The sequence below is a fragment of the Heloderma suspectum genome, chromosome 3 (assembly GCF_057233095.1).
Source record: "Heloderma suspectum isolate Gila_16-S chromosome 3, 16-S_ref, whole genome shotgun sequence".
Classification (NCBI taxonomy): domain Eukaryota; kingdom Metazoa; phylum Chordata; class Lepidosauria; order Squamata; family Helodermatidae; genus Heloderma; species Heloderma suspectum.
In genome coordinates this window covers 90,008,403-90,025,037 of record NC_139460.1, presented here as the reverse complement: position 1 = coordinate 90,025,037, position 16,635 = coordinate 90,008,403, and the positions used below count along the sequence as shown (strand labels likewise).

General features: G+C 43.1%; 1 protein-coding gene across 2 annotated transcripts in view; it reads right to left on the bottom strand.

Moving 5' to 3' along the window:
• PCP4 (Purkinje cell protein 4) overlaps positions 1-16,635 on the bottom strand; it is a 123,074-nt gene that overhangs the window by 91,739 nt on the left and 14,700 nt on the right. Inside the window, exon 1 of one of the 2 annotated variants that reach the window (XM_084843766.1) lies at positions 10,227-10,340. The exons of the other annotated variant lie outside the window; for it this stretch is intronic. Coding sequence (XP_084699892.1) covers positions 10,227-10,235 — 9 coding nt within the window. The 5' untranslated portion in view covers positions 10,236-10,340. Of the gene's footprint in view, positions 1-10,226; positions 10,341-16,635 lie in introns of those variants that run through there. 2 annotated transcript variants of the gene reach the window in all.

The window sequence follows — 16,635 nt, the reverse complement described above, 5'->3', positions numbered from 1 at the left end:
ACAGCTCCCATCATCTCCAGCCAGCAATGCCAACACACCTGGAGGGCACCAGGTTCAGGGAGGATATGTAGTAGATAAGCATGTTGGGTTTATAAGGGGAAGACCCAGGTTCCAATCCTCATTCAGCCATGAAGCTCATGGGAAGGGCATCCTTGACCACATGAGGCTTCCTTATAACCATTCAGACCCTTGGTCCACCTAGCCCCATACAGTCTCCAATGACTGGCTGCAACTCCTCAGGGTTTCAGGCAGGTATCTTTCCTCACCTGACTACCCAGGACCCCTTTTCACTGCAAGTGGGACCTTCTGCATTTAGAGCACGTGCTACAGCCCTTCCTTGGCCAGGCCCTGCGTTTTAGCCATACCCACCTCACAGGATGGTTGTGAGCATGAAGTGGGCACAACTATAATATATGATGGCCTGAGCTTCTTGGAGGAAGGGTAGAATACACATGTACACATGTGATTTATTAAACAAACAAAACCTTGACTCCAGAGGTTGTATCCAATGTTAGTCCTACTTAGAGTAGTCCCATTGAAATGAATGGGGCTTAAGTTAGTCATGGCTAACTTACGTCACATTCATTTCAATGAGTCTGCTTTAAGTAGGTCTAACATATAATCTAACCCCAAGTACTGATTGAGCCTCTTGCAAAAAGCTGGCCTGTACAGCCACCTAGGGGCTAGGCTAACCTTCAAGAAAAGCCACTTGATAGGCCACTCCTGGATTTTAGCTTTATTTCAGTGAGTGCACTGTATATGGGGGGGAGGGGGAAGTATGACTGAACTAAAGGTAGACAGACCGATATTCTTACAAAACTCTGCACATGAACATTGTGGTTGCCAGCCAGCCATATTTAAATGATGCAACCAGTAAAACCATGTTCTGTCAGGCAACTGGTCTGAAAAGCAGTGCCAGCTCTAGGTTTTGAGGGGCCCTGGGGTAGGATGCTTTTGGAGAGGTGGGGACTTTCTGAGCAGGCCCACCACCTCCTCACCACCACTGTGGCTGCTGCCCATTTGTTTCCTTGTATCTCTGGACCCAGTTTGGGCCACCAGCGGGAGAGGCAAGTGGAAAAGGGTTACGTGCCCTGAGGTGACAGCAAGGAAGAACAGCACCAGCAGGGCCTGGGGGCTGTGAGAGTCAGTAGTGAGCTCCTTGCTGCAATGTGGACCTTGGTGGGTGCCCTTTAATGCCAACCCAATGCTGGCCCTGCTGAAAAGTTCATACATACCAGCTTGTGACAGACTGAGGTCCTATCCCACTACCAAATTCTGCTAAGGTAGCTTCTTATGAATGGGCAAAAAAGAGGAAACGTATCACCAAAGAAAGAGGACACCCATTTGAATAAAAAGTGCATGTGCTCATTTATACATATAGATGCAAATTCAGAAATAATTCTTGCAGTGTAAATAGAAATACAGTAGATCTCAGCATAGTGTGGAAGACTGTGACAAGATGACCTATGTGCCTTGCTCAGTCTGCTCTCCAGATGCTGCTGATGGGCAACTTCAAGACCCAACCCTACCTTCTGATAGTTCTCTATAGTGGACCTGGACCAGGCAGCCATTCAAATAGCGGATGTCTTCAAATTGGAGGACTGTCCTCTGGCAGCCATTCAAATAGAGGACTGCCCTCTAAAAAAGAGAAGTGTTATCTACGTATATAAGAGGATACACAGCCACTCTAAAATTCTGCCCTCATTCCATCAGACTTGCCCTGGCTCCCTGGCTTTGTCCATGAGCCATTTGTTTTTATTTTAAGCAAATGTTGTTCAGCTGTAGCACAAGTGTGCAAACATTAAAAAAAAATGAGGCAAAATAAGTCAGTCCTATGAGAAAGAATCTATTCCTATAAAATACATGAAGCTTTATTTCACTGTCCCTGCCCATTCCTAACACTGATATAGGAAATTTCAAGCAAGCCAGGTTTTCTTCATCAGAGAAAAGGAAGCAAACGTCGTGTGCAGAATATTCCATGCCTTAAACACAACGTGGGATTTTGCTTTCAGTCTCCGGAAGCCTATTACCACTGTGCAAGAAGAGCTAATCTATGAGACAATACGAGATTTTAGAAATTATTTAATACATCTCTATTGAGAGATCTGTCTCAGCTACAGGGATTCAAATTCATTCATCTATTTTGTCTGGGGTTTTTTTCTGGCTTTAATGGCTATGGTTACAGGAAATGAATATAAGAAAACATAAAAGAACTAAATGGGCTGTATTTTTTTAATAAAAAGATTTATGTATGCATTCCCAAGCTTGCAGTTTGCAAGCAACATTACATTCCTAGGTAGGTTTTCAGGAACAAGATGTCAAAAATGAAGCACATTCCTGCAAAAATAAAGCACATTCCATGGTGTTGTAAAATAGGGGCATTCATTATGTTCGGTGGAGCTGTGATATTCGGGGGGGGGGGTGCAGGGAGAGATTTAAAAGAAGTCAGAATGGAAAGGAGTCTAATGAAGTGCTCTGGGTGATTTGCATGCTTGCTGGACCAATAAAGTTACCATTTGATCTATTTTGCACTTTTTAAATTATCTGAGTTCACACACCATGGCAATAAGAACATTAGAGGCTGACGCTTTTAGGCTGTGGCCAATGGATTTTTGTATCATGCTTTTTGCATGAAATCCCAAATAGTTCATAATAGCTCAGCACCAGCCCTTCCCTGGCCAGTTTCCTTTCCACAAACTTGCTATGGTTGCAATTCTATCCATAATTACCAGGGGATAAGGCCCATTGAACCCAATGGGTCTTATTTCTGAGTAGACATGATTAGGATGGCAGTATAAGTTGTGAGGAAAGAAAAACAGCTAAGGGGACCAAGGGCTATTGCCAATATGAACTCTGGGAAGTGTTGTTTTATTTATTCCACCTGGTTAAAATGACACTTCCCAGAGTTCCTGCCGGCAGTGTTGGCACTTTAAGCTGTTGCATAAGAACATAAGAACATAAGAGCCCTGCTGGATCAGACCAAGGGTCCATCTCGTTCAGCATTCTGTTCACGCAGTGGCCAACCAGCTGTCGACCAGGAACCCACAAGCAGGGCATGAGCACAGCACCCCCATCCATGTTTCCCATCAACTGGTGTACATGGGCTCACTGCCTGTGGTACTGGAGGCAGCACATACATAGCCATCAAGACTAGGAGCCACTGACAGCCTTTTTCTCCAGGAATTTGTCTAACCCCCTTTTAAAGCCATCCAAATCAGTGGCCATCACTACGTCCTGTGGTAGCAAATTCCTTAGTTTGACTATGCTCTGTGTGAAGAAGTACTTCCTTTTATCTGTCCTGAATCTCCCACCAATCAGCTTCATGGTGTGATCCCAAGTTCTAGTACTGTGAAAGAGGGAGGAAAATGTCTCTCCACACCATGCATAATGTTGTACACCTCTATCATGTCTCCCCTTACCCTCCTTTTTTCCAAGCTAAACAATTCCAGCTGCTGTAACCTTCTCTCATAGGGGAGATGCTCCAGCGCCTTGATCATTTTAGTTGCCCTCTTCTGCACCTTTTCCAGCTCTACAATACCTTTTTTTAGGGTAGAACTGTATACAGTATTCTAAGTGTGGTCGCACCATGGATTTGTATAGGGGCAGTATGATGTTGGCAGTTTTATTCTCAATCCCTTTCCTAATTATGCCTAACATGGAGAATGCCAGGAACTTAGGGTGAGTAGTCCACTTTTGCAAGCCCTCCTGCACCCACTTGGTAAGTTAGTGAAAGTGGAGTAGAAGAGAAACCGTCAGAGAAGAGGGCCAGTGACTGCAGCAGAACTCGCAGGTCTTTGTGGAGCTCTTGGAAGAAGCCCAACTTTTTCTGAGACTCCTCCAGAAAGGTTCAGAAAGACCCAGCCCATTCCATGTTGAGATGGATGGGATTTGCCCATCAATACACAAAATACTTTTGGGGTCATTTGCCAACAGGCGCATAAATCCTGATCAGCAGCTGTTTCATGTGACTGGCCATGGGCAGCAGGAATACCATTTTAGGTTTTACTAGGAGTGAAGCAAAGAGATCTCAGAGAAGCAACAACGTCCAAGATTAATGGATACTTTCAAGATACTTTTTCCCCCCAAAAAAGCAATGCACTTTACATACATTTCCCATGGGTAATTTTATATACTTCATGACAACTACACCCATGTTATAAACACAGGGGAATCATTCCTCCCCCCCTCCCCCCACCAAGCAAACAGATTTGTGCCTTTCACATCCATACCAAGTATATATGCCTGTTTCATTGTTTATAACAATCTTGCCAGTAGTACCAGTGAGCTGGCGAGAGCCATAAAGGGTGTTCATACCTTTCACACATAGAGTGAAAGAGAGCCTCCTGGCTATGCCTCTGCTGATGAGAGCCACCAGTCAAGGCCTGGGTGGCCATGCATTGCCAATTGTGAAAAAGGAGCCATGCATGTATACAGCCATATGTGCATACGGCTCTTCCATCCAATTAGGAACCATAACTAATTAGGGCTCCTGATTGGGTGGAGAAGCCATAGCGCAGAATCCAACTATCCTCCACCGATTCTCTTACACCCTACCAATTCCTGGGATCAACAGGACCTACCGCTTGTGCAACAGAATCTTCAGGGCACAAGAGAATCGGGAGTGTAAGTGCCCCACTGGATTCTGCCCATGGATACATGGGCTTATGTATCCATAGGGTCCTATTTTCACTATTGCTATATGTGTGGCTGCTGGGTAGGGCATGGCCAGAAGGCCCATGAGCAAAGGAGAAGCATTGTTGAGGTGGTGGTGGTCTCACTGTCTTCCCATTCACATATTGAATGAACACATAAATGGGTGTTATAGAGGCTCCTGAGGAATTCACATGTGATCTGAACACAGACTGGCAACACCCATTCCTTAAATGGTATCACTGATGTACATAGGACCAACACATGCAGACATTTTTAAGTAGCTGTCAGGGGCTCAAGGGCTAAGTGAATTCACCCTTGCCTTAAACAGTCACTGATATGAAATTTTGGATGACTTCCCTTTGGGGAAGGAGGCTATTCTTGTCCTCATCATTTGAGCGATTGGGAATTTGGATCGCCTTTTAGTTAAGTCTAATGTTTAAAAACCAGAAGATGGAGATGGAGATGGAGGAGGAGGAGGAGGAGGAGGAGGACGAGGAGAAGAAGAAGAAGAAGAAGAAGAAGAAGAAGAAGAAGAAGAAGAAGAAATTATCTCCTTTTCTAAGCATGGTAAATATAGCGTTGCAATAGTGGACCTCTTTCCAGTAGTCATTTATTAACATTTGTCATGACCAGACAAAACAAAGAATCTGCATGTTTTCTTTCACAATTGCACTGTTTGCACTTCTGCTTTTTCTCATGCTGGGAAGTGTTGAATATCTTAGTGGAGTGAGATTGAGCATTCCAGTTGTTTGACATTCTGTTTGTAAGCTTGTTTGGTGGTAATGAGATAACTGGGTTGAATATTCAAATAGCTTAATGAAATTGGGTAAACACATTCAGGGCACAATTCTACGGTCTGAGTTCAAATACAACCTCAGCCCACATTCTCATTTTCACAGAGAAAAGGAAATTCCAAGCTGTATTTTAATGCCAATTTGTCTGCCTTGACACAATGGATCTCTCTGAATGAAGGTTGGTGTGCAGAACACCGTGTTTCAAGTTTAACCTCAACCTGGGCCAAATAACTCTACACAGACACTTTCACAGGACCGTTTGTCCCTCACAAAAATGGCATCGGGGGGAGATATTTGGGGACTTTTTGTGGGGGTGAATTTTAAGAATGGTGGTTCTAACCTTTATATACAAGGTGAGCAATGGTTTGTTCTGTCTCACATACACATAAAAGGGGGCTTGGCACCGCTTCTAGAAGTGGTTTGGCTGCTCCAGATGTTCCTGAAACAGAAGGCCCCTGAGAACTAAGTTACATTTATGACAAAGCATAATTCCCAGAGGTATTATTGTTGTGTGGGGCATGGGGCTGCCCCCATTACTTCTGCTTGACCTCCATGCCTGTATTTATTTGTTTGTTTCTTTGTTTATTTAAACTAATTATATACCACTTGATATCATAAAATCTCTAAGTGGTTTTCTATCTATCTATCTATCTATCTATCTATCTACAGTACAAAATAATAAATACATTAAAAATGTTAGAACAGTGCGATTACAAGTCAGAGAAAGCCTGAGTAAACAGGTGAGTCTTGATGAGGTATCTAAAGCTCATCACGGTTACCATGGTTTCCGCCTCTTGGATCACACATGGGAGAGCATTTTGGAGGGTGGGTGCCACCACCGATAAGGCCCGCTTATGTGCTGTTAACTGGTAACACTGTTGGCTGTGGGACGACCAATAACGCCTCCTCAGAAGATCTCAAGGGTCAATTTGGTATATATAGGGGAAAACGGTTGGGTAGGTAGCCTGGTCCCAAATTGTTTAGGGCTTTGAATGTCAGAAACAAATCCTTGAACATGGTTCGGTAGCTAATAGGCATCCAGTGCAGTTCTTTTAAGCCAGGTATAATATGCGTATAGTGGGCTGCTTCCTGAGCATCCTAGCTGCTACATTCTGCACTAGCTGCAGCTTCCAAAACAAGGGCAAGGGCAGCTCCACATAGAGCGTATTACAGTAGTCTAATTGTGTTTTCAAGGGGAGGAAGAAAGATGAAAAACACCCTGCAGTGTGCCATCTCTCATGAGCACTGAGATATCTCGATGGAAGTTCATACGCATGTTCACAACAGAATTCTCCCAGGGAAATTTGAATGCCAGCTTGACCCCCTGGCCCTCTTTTTAAGGGAGAGGGCAAAAAATGCAAACTAGATTGAGAGGTTTCAGGTATCACATTGCAAACATTGTTCTTTACTAGTCAAGATATTCACTAAGTAATTTGAAATTTGCTGTAGCCACACACACAGCTGGGGGGAAAAGTGTGTGTAGTTATAATTTAAAATGTGTTCCATCAGTCCCACCAGGCCAGCTTTGAAGGGTAACAAATCTCTAGCCTGTCCTGAAGGCAAGCGTGGGCAAAGTGACAAGTATAAGACATCCTTTGCCCTCCTCGTTCAAGTGACAGGTCACCACCCATCTAATAAAGGGATGTCAGTTCAAATTATTATGTGATCTGTCTTTTGCCTTCCTTCCCCCTACACCCACCTTTTGTCAGCTGAGGAATTCTTTCCCCATCTAGTTGCATAAATGGCCTGTTTGCCCTAATTATAGCAAGCTATATATCACATGTTGGAGAGACCTGGGCAGCTTGTGTGTGCAAAAGGGATCCTCTCCCCCAAGTGATTTCTTCAGATATTTCAGCCTGCTGAGTCACAATCCCTCCTGGGATTTGGGCATCATACAACCCACTCCTCCATGTGTTTAAAGTGCACATGGAGGCAACTTCTGATGGCTTTCATGTCTGGCCCAAGATCACCCGCTGAGCTGCACTATGGAGCAGGAGTTTGAACCTACCTAGGCCTCCCTACTTTTAGTCCAACAGGCCAATCATTGCAGCACACGAGGTTTCACAGTGGGGTAAAAAGGAGATGTAAGGAACAAGAGGTTAGGTTTCGTTCCTCAGAAGATATTACATGGGATTTCAATTTTCAGAGGTTTTTTGTTTGTTTTTTTAACTGAGCTTCACACAGGTGTTATCCCAAAGAACGAAGCCTCTCTGGCTTCCTGACACTCACTATCCACTCCAGTCCTATAGTCTCAGCATTCCTCATGTTTAGTCATTCACTAACTATCAGATAACATTTCAAGAGAAACTTCGAAAGAAAGAAAAAAGCCCCACAAATTAACTGACATGGACAAAAGAAGATAAGATCAAACTAATGAAAATGTTATGCTGTTTGTTTTTCCACAGCCGTAGAATGATAATGAAGTTGATCCCCATCAAGAAACAGTAAAATGACAAATTAATCAGAACGAAGTAAATAGAGTTTGAAGATCAGTATGTCTGAATGGTCCAGAGCTTCCTGAATTCAAATGTTTAACTAAGTTGGGAGTCTGACCATTCTTAGTACAAAAACAATCACATCCTTTGGGCCATCCTCTCCTCGCTCCCTACCCAAGTCTATTTTGGGACAACATTTTCATGGCCATATTTGAGCTGCTCTTTTCCATTACACTATGTCAGATTTCATCTAGATAATGAGAGAGAGAGAGAGAGAGAGAGAGAAGAAGAAGACAGTTCACTGAATTATCTGCTTTTTCTCTTGGAGTCCTATCCAAAAACTATGGATGCACTAAACTAAAATGATTGCCCTTCTGTTAGTCTCTAGTATTACCTAGATTTAAAAAAATAAAATAAAGCAAACTCTCCCCTTTCCCTTTGATTTCTTCTTTCTCTTGAGTGAAAAACCAGTGCCATGAGACTTGGTTTTCTACTCTGGCAAAGTTTACCATCTTTGGTCATTTTCTGAATCACATTAACAATGTATTTCAAAACCTTCATAAGGGAATGTAAATGCATTACTTGCTATGAGGTTGTAAATCAATGATGTAGTTTTTACATTATGTTGAACAACCCTAGCAGAGTATGGTGGGCTGTAGATTATGGTACACTGTGGCTCTCGGAGCAGAACGTTCAAGAATAGCTGCTTGGAGTATAAGATTAGTAATGTAAGTTTCTTATTTTGGTGCATTCTTATTCCTATTTTTGGTGCATGGGAAGTTCTAGTTTACTGAATTGAGGAGATGGGAGATTTCCTCTGAGAGGAACCAAATGTAAACTGCAGCAGTCTGAACAACAATTTCATGAACAGCCAGTGACAAGGGAATAGGAGAGAAATCTGATCTGGTAGGATAATGCTATGCACAATAGCAATTAGGCTTTATTAAAAAAAAAAATCAGGAAAACTTTGAAAAAGTTCGGATGCTTAAAAGAATAAGAATGTGCGCCGTATCAGGCAGTTCATTTATTGTATGTGACAAAGAGAAGGTTAATGTAATTTGCATGCTAAAACATTGACCTTTTCCAGTTTATTTATTCAGCTGTGAGCATCAAGTTGGAAAATGAATAGGTTCAGAAAGAATAGATGCCTTAACCATGTATTCAATAAGCATAGTAAAAACACAGGAGGGGGAATCTGCCTGCTTCTAGGACAATAATGTCCCCTGAAATGGACATCTTGCTGCTATTGTCTCCTTTCCAAAGATCTCTAAAACACACCTCCTATAGTGGCCAAAAGTTATTCACCTCGAAGAAACAAGCATTTCTAACATTGACTTCATCCAATAATACTGTTAGAGCAAAACAACACAGAATATCACACAATGGCTTTTAGGTAAGAGATTCTTAACTTGATGCATGTCAATGTTACCTTGCATGGTAAGAAAAGGACTGCTAAAAATAGAGTTTGACTTTATAATGGGAAAGAACACCCAGAAATAAGCAATTGGGGGTGGGGGGTGGAAGCTATAGCTCTATTATTGGAACTGTCATGGCATTTGAAAGGACACGTTTAAAATCTAGAAATACTCATCACTGCCTTGCCACTGGAAAACAAGTTAACAGATGAAATAGAGACACGTGTACTAGCTTAACTCTAAAAAAACTTAAATACACAATGGTTCTTCGATGTTCCATGCTACCGACGTTCTTTATTATGTGTACAAAGGTTTTCAGCAATAGCAGCTGGTGAATAGAGGCGGCAAGCGGCATGGTGTTTTGTTTTAAGTCACTTAATATCTAACTTTTGCATAACTGCCACCTCAGCTTGCTTTTTAAGAATGCAAAACAGATACTGAAATCATGCTGTTCCTATGCAAGAGCTTTTTGCAAAGCACAGAGCTGATGCTTTGGTGCCAGGAAGCCCTTCCAAGGCTCTCGCATTTATTTTCATGATGTCTCTCACAGTGCAGTCCTATACATGTCTACTCAGAAGTAAGTTCCACTGAGTTCAATGGGGCTTAGTCCCAGATAGGTGGGTATAGGATTGTAGCCTCAGCTAGGGTTACATGCTCATCCTGAAACACGGTGCATGTTCAGTTCAACATTTGCACATGATGTTTTACATCTTCCTAGAAAACCTTGATCTAGGACTTGTTTTAATCAATAAACCTTCCTGTGGATGCTGGCATTTTGTGAAACTTACATCATTCCACAGTTGATTCCTCTTTTCTCTTTAGTCTCCTGTCTGATTCAAAAGAAGCTGCCTATTTCTCTTCTATTCGTACTTCTGTTTCTTCAGCTACCTGCCTCCCTCTCTCCGTATTAAAAGCATTTGTCCACTCACCTCGCTCATGATTGTTTTGAAAGGACAGTTCACAGAGCTCCACTTCTTCAGAACAAGGCTACTGTACCAAGCTCTTTGCACTGTTTCTAGCTTTTCTCTTAAAAAGGGCTGTCCAGTGGCATCATGCCTCTGGTAAACCAATGAGAAATATTCACCTGCTGAACACCCCCCCCCCCCCCGGCATGCATCTGAGAGCACAAAGGGCCACCTTGTGGCAAGAGCTGGAAATTGGGTTTTCAGAGCTAGATGAGTTCCTCTTCAAAAAGCCGTGGTTATAAGGGTGAGGGGGAGTATGATGGCTGGGAAAAGGGAGGGAGGGGGGATAAATTGTACAGTGAAGCTCTTCCTCTTGTTTCTGACAAATGAAAATAATGCACATGAGGATCATGCAGGCAAATCAGAATCTACTTCATCAGTAAATATTTCTGGAAGTAAATATCTCAGGCCCTGCAAGTTGCTGTCCTTGTCCCGGTAGAATCCAGCAGGTAAAGCTTTCCTCATTCCTGCATTTCATGCTAACAAAGACTTCACCAGTTGAATGCCTACCTGCCATGCAAATAATGGGATGGAAGCTTTGTGACAGGGGAGGCAGCCTTGCTGAAATGTTCCTTGACCATTCCTTGAAGAAGGACAAAAAAGCCTGGTAAGATGCACTGCCCAGAGCAGAAGAACAGAAACACACAGTCTTCAAAGCATAAAATAAACTAAAGGAAAAGATTCATAAAATGTAAGGAATTGCTGTCAGAAAAAGGCCCAGTGTCAGCCTGTGGCATCCTCGGGCAGCTGTCAGGGACACAGCAGGGCCTATCCCTGAACTGCCTGTCCTGGGCCTCACCCACCCCCATGTGCTTGGGAACTGTGCCAAGACAGGGTCCCTGTATCCAAAGGTACAGAGCATACTTGCATCAAAGCCCAATTGCATGGAGTGTTGATGAGCATTCAACTGCTCACACATTGGTTCCCCCATGCAGACATCCATGATCAATGGATGGGCATCAGAGGTGTGGTCAGTGCAGTGCCAGGGGTGAGGCCAGGAGGCATAGCACTACTCCATCCTCCATGCTCTTACTCTGATATGTGAAAGAAGGCCTGAATAGGACTTTCGACTTCATTTTGCCTCTTCGCCTATGCTGCAGGCTCTCTGTCTTATTGTTTAAATGGCTTCTTGTACATTTATTCATTTAAAAGTTCATTCCATGCCTCATATTTAGGGAGGGGGGAACAATCCTTTCTTTTTTCTATCGCCCTCTTTTTTCTGTTTCTTCTTTTTTTGGAAGTTGAAAAAGCACTCAATGTGGGGAGGCTTCTTGGTGTCAGAGTTGCTGTCCAATCAGTACTGCACAGCTGGCTTTGGCTGCAAACTGCTAGAACCCGTTTCCTTTGAGCTTAATCCTGGAAAGAAGAATGTGAGTTTAACCAAAATGCCGTGTGTGTATATCTACAGCAGGTCTGCTTCTACCTTTTGCCTCCCAGGGTGTGTAGTCTCCTCACTAACATCGCCTCCATTTTGTCTGGTTTCAAATTCAGCTTTTACTACATGATCCCTGATTGGCTGGAATCAACCATGGAGAAAAATGGCATCAGCAGCAAAGAAAAACAATGGCACCAAATAAGATTTGAAAAAAGATTAATACTTGCATAGAGTGTTTTGGGGAAAATAGTTCTTCCATCTCATCCCAATTCCAGCATAGTTATTTTCAGCTTGAAAATCAAAACAGGAGGATATTTGTTGGAGCCCTATATGGTAACGGTTTGGGATGTTGCTTCCATTAGCTGCAGAACTGGTGTGTTTGACAGATTAGACTGAGCACTGGCATAAGTAACTGTGGTATAGATGAGAGTGGAGAGGTTCCAGGGTTTGCTCAGCTTCTCTCTGCAGGCAATAGGATGGAATAGCACATGTATTATTCAGATCCCTGTGAAGGAGACCTCGTAGAAGAGAGCTGTGAGGCTCCCTATAGAATGTACACCAGGTGGCTCACCCATATTCATAATGTATGGAACTGCCACGAATGATGAGATTCTACATTCCATTTCCCCCAGGTCATGGAAAGTGCCTCCACCTGGTTCAGGGCAATTTCCCCCTCCCCAAGCAGTCCTTCATTTTTCCCATTGCTCAGGAGAGGTTCCCAACCCTCCATAGAGGCTTGGGGGGGGGGGAGGAGATGCAGGTAGCTGCAGGGGTGACGGACTGGGAAACTTTCATTCCAAAAACGTCCTTCTGTTACTTAGGATCCAAGCCATGCACTCATCGTTTCCCTAAAATTCAGACATTATGTTTGCCCTACAAGTGGCAACCTTTCCCCATTTTCTATGGCTTTCTTCACATGGAGCTTTTATCCTGCGATTGAAGTTGCTCCTTCATGGAAGTTTGCAGGCTCTTTACATGATGCCGTTAACCTCCAGGGCGTCTCCTGTACTAAATGCAAATAACCTTTGTTCCATTTTTAAATAGATCGCAGATAATGAGCTATCAAATGACTCCATTGGGTTCCGCTTCAGTTTCCTCCGTGAAAAGAGGAAAAGCAGCAAGAAGAGGAGCGAGATCAATGAAAGATAATGGAAGACTCAGATACGGGGAGAAGGAGGGGGAAGGGGAAAGGGGGAAAGGAAGCAGGTGAAAAAGGGAGTTGTCATGATCCTTCATTTAAAATAGAAGCAGAAAGCCCTGTTTTGAATGCAGCATTTTAGGCTTCCCATCTTCATGACTTTGACCTCTAATTCCATACCCTATCCAACATCATTATATAGCACTATTATCACAACAATTTTGTTTTCCTCTAGAGCTTCTCTGTCTCACTGGCAAGGTCTGTTAAGGAGAAAAGCCATTTAGCTGAGGCTGCAATTCGGAGCTTCAGTATCATGGACATAATTGGACATAGCCTCTATTGACTTGGGTCAAAGTGAAAATGATTTAAGAGCTTGAGAGGGTTTCTTTCTTTCTTTCTTTCTTTCTTTCTTTCTTTCTTTCTGGCACTCAGAACACCCTTTAAATTAAAACCACACTAATTTGTGAATCTTGGCCTGATATACTGGGAGTGATGCACGGATTCAGGACTTGAGCTGTTGGAGGTGAGAAATAAGAAATGTTTTCATTAGGTAAAAACAGAAAGGCTCCATGCTTATTTTTGCCCATCTCCATCAGTGCATCATTGGCTCAACTGTCTAGTTTATGCCATGTTACTAGGCATGGGGGAGACATTCATTTATTTCGAATGTTAACGCAAACTTGCCCGATTTCACCTGTTTGAAGAGGTATGTGAAATGAAACTCAGTTATCCTTTGAAATTCATACTTCTCCAAATTCTGCAATGGAGTTCTCTAATCAAAAAAAGCATACAAGATGTATATATTGGGGCAAATAATATTCAAATAATATTTTTATACATTATATTCAGAAAAAATGCTTGTAAAACTGCATGTATTTGGCAAAAATGCATACAAAAATACATATCTCAGGAGAAACGTGCACAAACATTTTCATACAAACTTTAAAAAATGTTCTCAAAGTTCAGGCCAAACTGAACATAAGACTGGAGATATTCTCAAAATTCAAGAAGAATCAGACTTAAGACTGGAAAAATTAGGAAGTAAGAGAAACCCAAACTGACATATTTGTTATGTGTTACTTGTGCTTTTCAGCTGCACGAGTAGTGGTGGAAATCCCACCTATATTTTGGATTGCATTTGGAGAAAGATAAGCAGAAATAAGTTCCCTAATGCCCACTCAATCTATTAAAAAGGGATAATATTGTGTCATGGTCAGTATATATCTACTAGTTGTTTTTAAGTGTGGCAGATGTTTTATTGATACAAAACAGAAAATGTCCTTTGAAATCAGAGTGCAACAGCTGAGGCTCTGGGCTCATATGTTTGCGATAGCTGTGTATCTATCAGCCAGAGTCAAGGGAGGCTTTAGCACTTACACAACCCACTATTAACTGACGGTTTACAGGTTTGGGAGAGGGTGGGGGGGACTTTTTCTATGAATTCTATTTTTTAATTCAGGGATTATGCTTTGTATTCTTCCACCTGTATAGCCAGTTGCCCTAGTTACCAAAAGGAACCAAGGAAACTTCTGAAAGGAGCCCATAATAGCTTTGCTATTGGCTTGAAGGATAATATCTCAGGGCCTGCCAGGGCTTGAAGAAAGTGCTAGTCTCTATTAGTGTTGTTGTTGTTGTTGTTATTGTTGTTGTTGTTGTTGTTGCTGTTTTCAATAGCATGTTGGGGTCAGTTAGGTTCCTAATTCCCAAACAGGAAAAAAATAATGAGACTTGTGGCTTGACATTTGATTGGCACAAAGAACTCCTTATAACCACAAAATATTTGTCTCCACAGCTGTGAGGCTTTAAGTTTCAAGTCCTAAACATATTTCCTAGGGAGTACGCCTCATCAAACCCTGTGGGACTGACTTGCAAGTAAAGGGTTATAGCTTTGTCCTGTTAATCTCTAGAAACACATTGTCTAAACAGCTGTGTTGGTATCAGACTACAAGATAAACTTACAGTTGCCATCTTTTTTGGAGGGTGTTGGGATGGGGTTGTACTTGCCCTGAAGGAGCAGGTCCCTAGCTTCGGGGTCCTCCCAGAACCATCTTTGTCACTTGAGGCTCAGGTGGCCTCAGTGGCACGGAGTACCTTCTACCAGCGCCAGTTGGTGACCCAGCTACATCCCTATCTGGACAGGGATAACCTGGCTTCAGTTGTCTATGCTCTGGTAACTTCTAAGGTAGATTACTGCAGTGCACTTTACATGGGGCTGCTGTTGAAGTTGGTTCAGAAGCTGCAGCTTGTGCAGAAAGCAGCCAGATTGATGACTGGGGCTAGAAGGTCTGCACATATAAGACTGACTCTGGCCTGCTTGCACTGGTGGGTTATATGCTTCCTAACTCACTTAAGGTGCTGGTTTTAACCTATAAAGCCCTAGATGGCTTGGGACTGCAATACCTGATGGCACGCCTCTCCCGAAATGAATCTACCCATACTCTACGTTCAGCATCTAAGGACCTCCTCTGGGTGCCTCTTCCGAGGGAAGCTCGGAAGGCGGCAACGAGGGAGAGGGCGTTCTCAGTGGTGTCCCCCCCATCTGTGGAACAAGCTCCCTGATGAGGTCTGCCTGGTGCGAACATTATTCTCTTTTCAGCACCAGGTTAAGACCTATCTCTTTTCCCAGGCATTTGGCAGCACAAGATGAGTTTAACTGGTCCTGAATGTGTCTTTAGTTATGACTGACTGTTCAAAGTTGTTTTTATTTATTTATTATTTATTTATTATACATTTATTAATTGCCCATCTGGCTGGTCACCCAGCCACTCTGGGCAAAGTACAACATACAATAAAACAGTTTAAAACAATAACATTCTACAATAAAAACATTTTCTAAAATACCCTAACCCACCCCAAATGCCTGCCTGAACAACCACGTTTTTAATGCACGACAGAAGCTCATTAAAGAGGGGGCATGACAGAGTTCCCTAGGGAGGGAGTTCCACAGAGTGGGGGCCACCACAGAAAAGGCCCTCTCCCTCGTCCCCACCAGTCTAGCTGTCCTGGCTGATGGGACAGAGAGAAGGCCATCCGAGGCTGATCTTGTTAAGCGGCCTGTCTGGTGCTGCTGGAGGCGCTCCTTAAGATAGGCTGGGCAGGAACCATATAGGGTTTTAAAGGTCAAAACCAACACCTTGAATTTGGCCCGGAAAACCAGTGCAACTCCTTCAGCACTGGAGTGATGTGATCTCGCCGGCGGCTGCCTTTAATCAAGCGAGCTGCCGCGTTCTGTACCAGCTGCAGTTTCCGAACCGTCTTCAAGGGTAACCCCACGTAGAGCGCATTACAGTAGTCTAAACGAGAGGAGAGCAGGGCATGTACTACCGATGGGAGCAGATGGTCGGAAAGGAAGGGGTGCAGCCGCCGTATCAGATAGAGTTGATACAGCGCTGTCCGGCTCACAGGTGACACCTGAGCCTCCATGGACAGCTGGGAGTCCAAAATGACCCCCAGGCTGCAGACGTGGTCTTTCAAGGGTAGCCGTACCCCATTCAACACCAGGTCAACACCATATATTTTAGCTATATGTTGTTTCTGTATATTGTCTCTGTGTGTTTATGTAAATGGCTTTTGAACTTTGTATATTGTATTTTAATGTTCTAACTTCTGTAATCAGCCCAAAGGGCTTTGGCTGTGGGGCAGTATAGAAATGTAATAACAACAACAACAACAACAACTTTTTTTTTCCTGACAGAGGCAGCTGGACAGCAGGTAGAAATCTAACATGTGCAGTGTTTCCCATCACTGCACCTCTTATGTTAAGGAAAAGAGTACAGCCTTAGCCAAACTAAATAAGGTAATGCCTTGGCAGCCCAATTCTGTCTGTATTTACTCAGAAATAAATACTACTGAGTTCAATT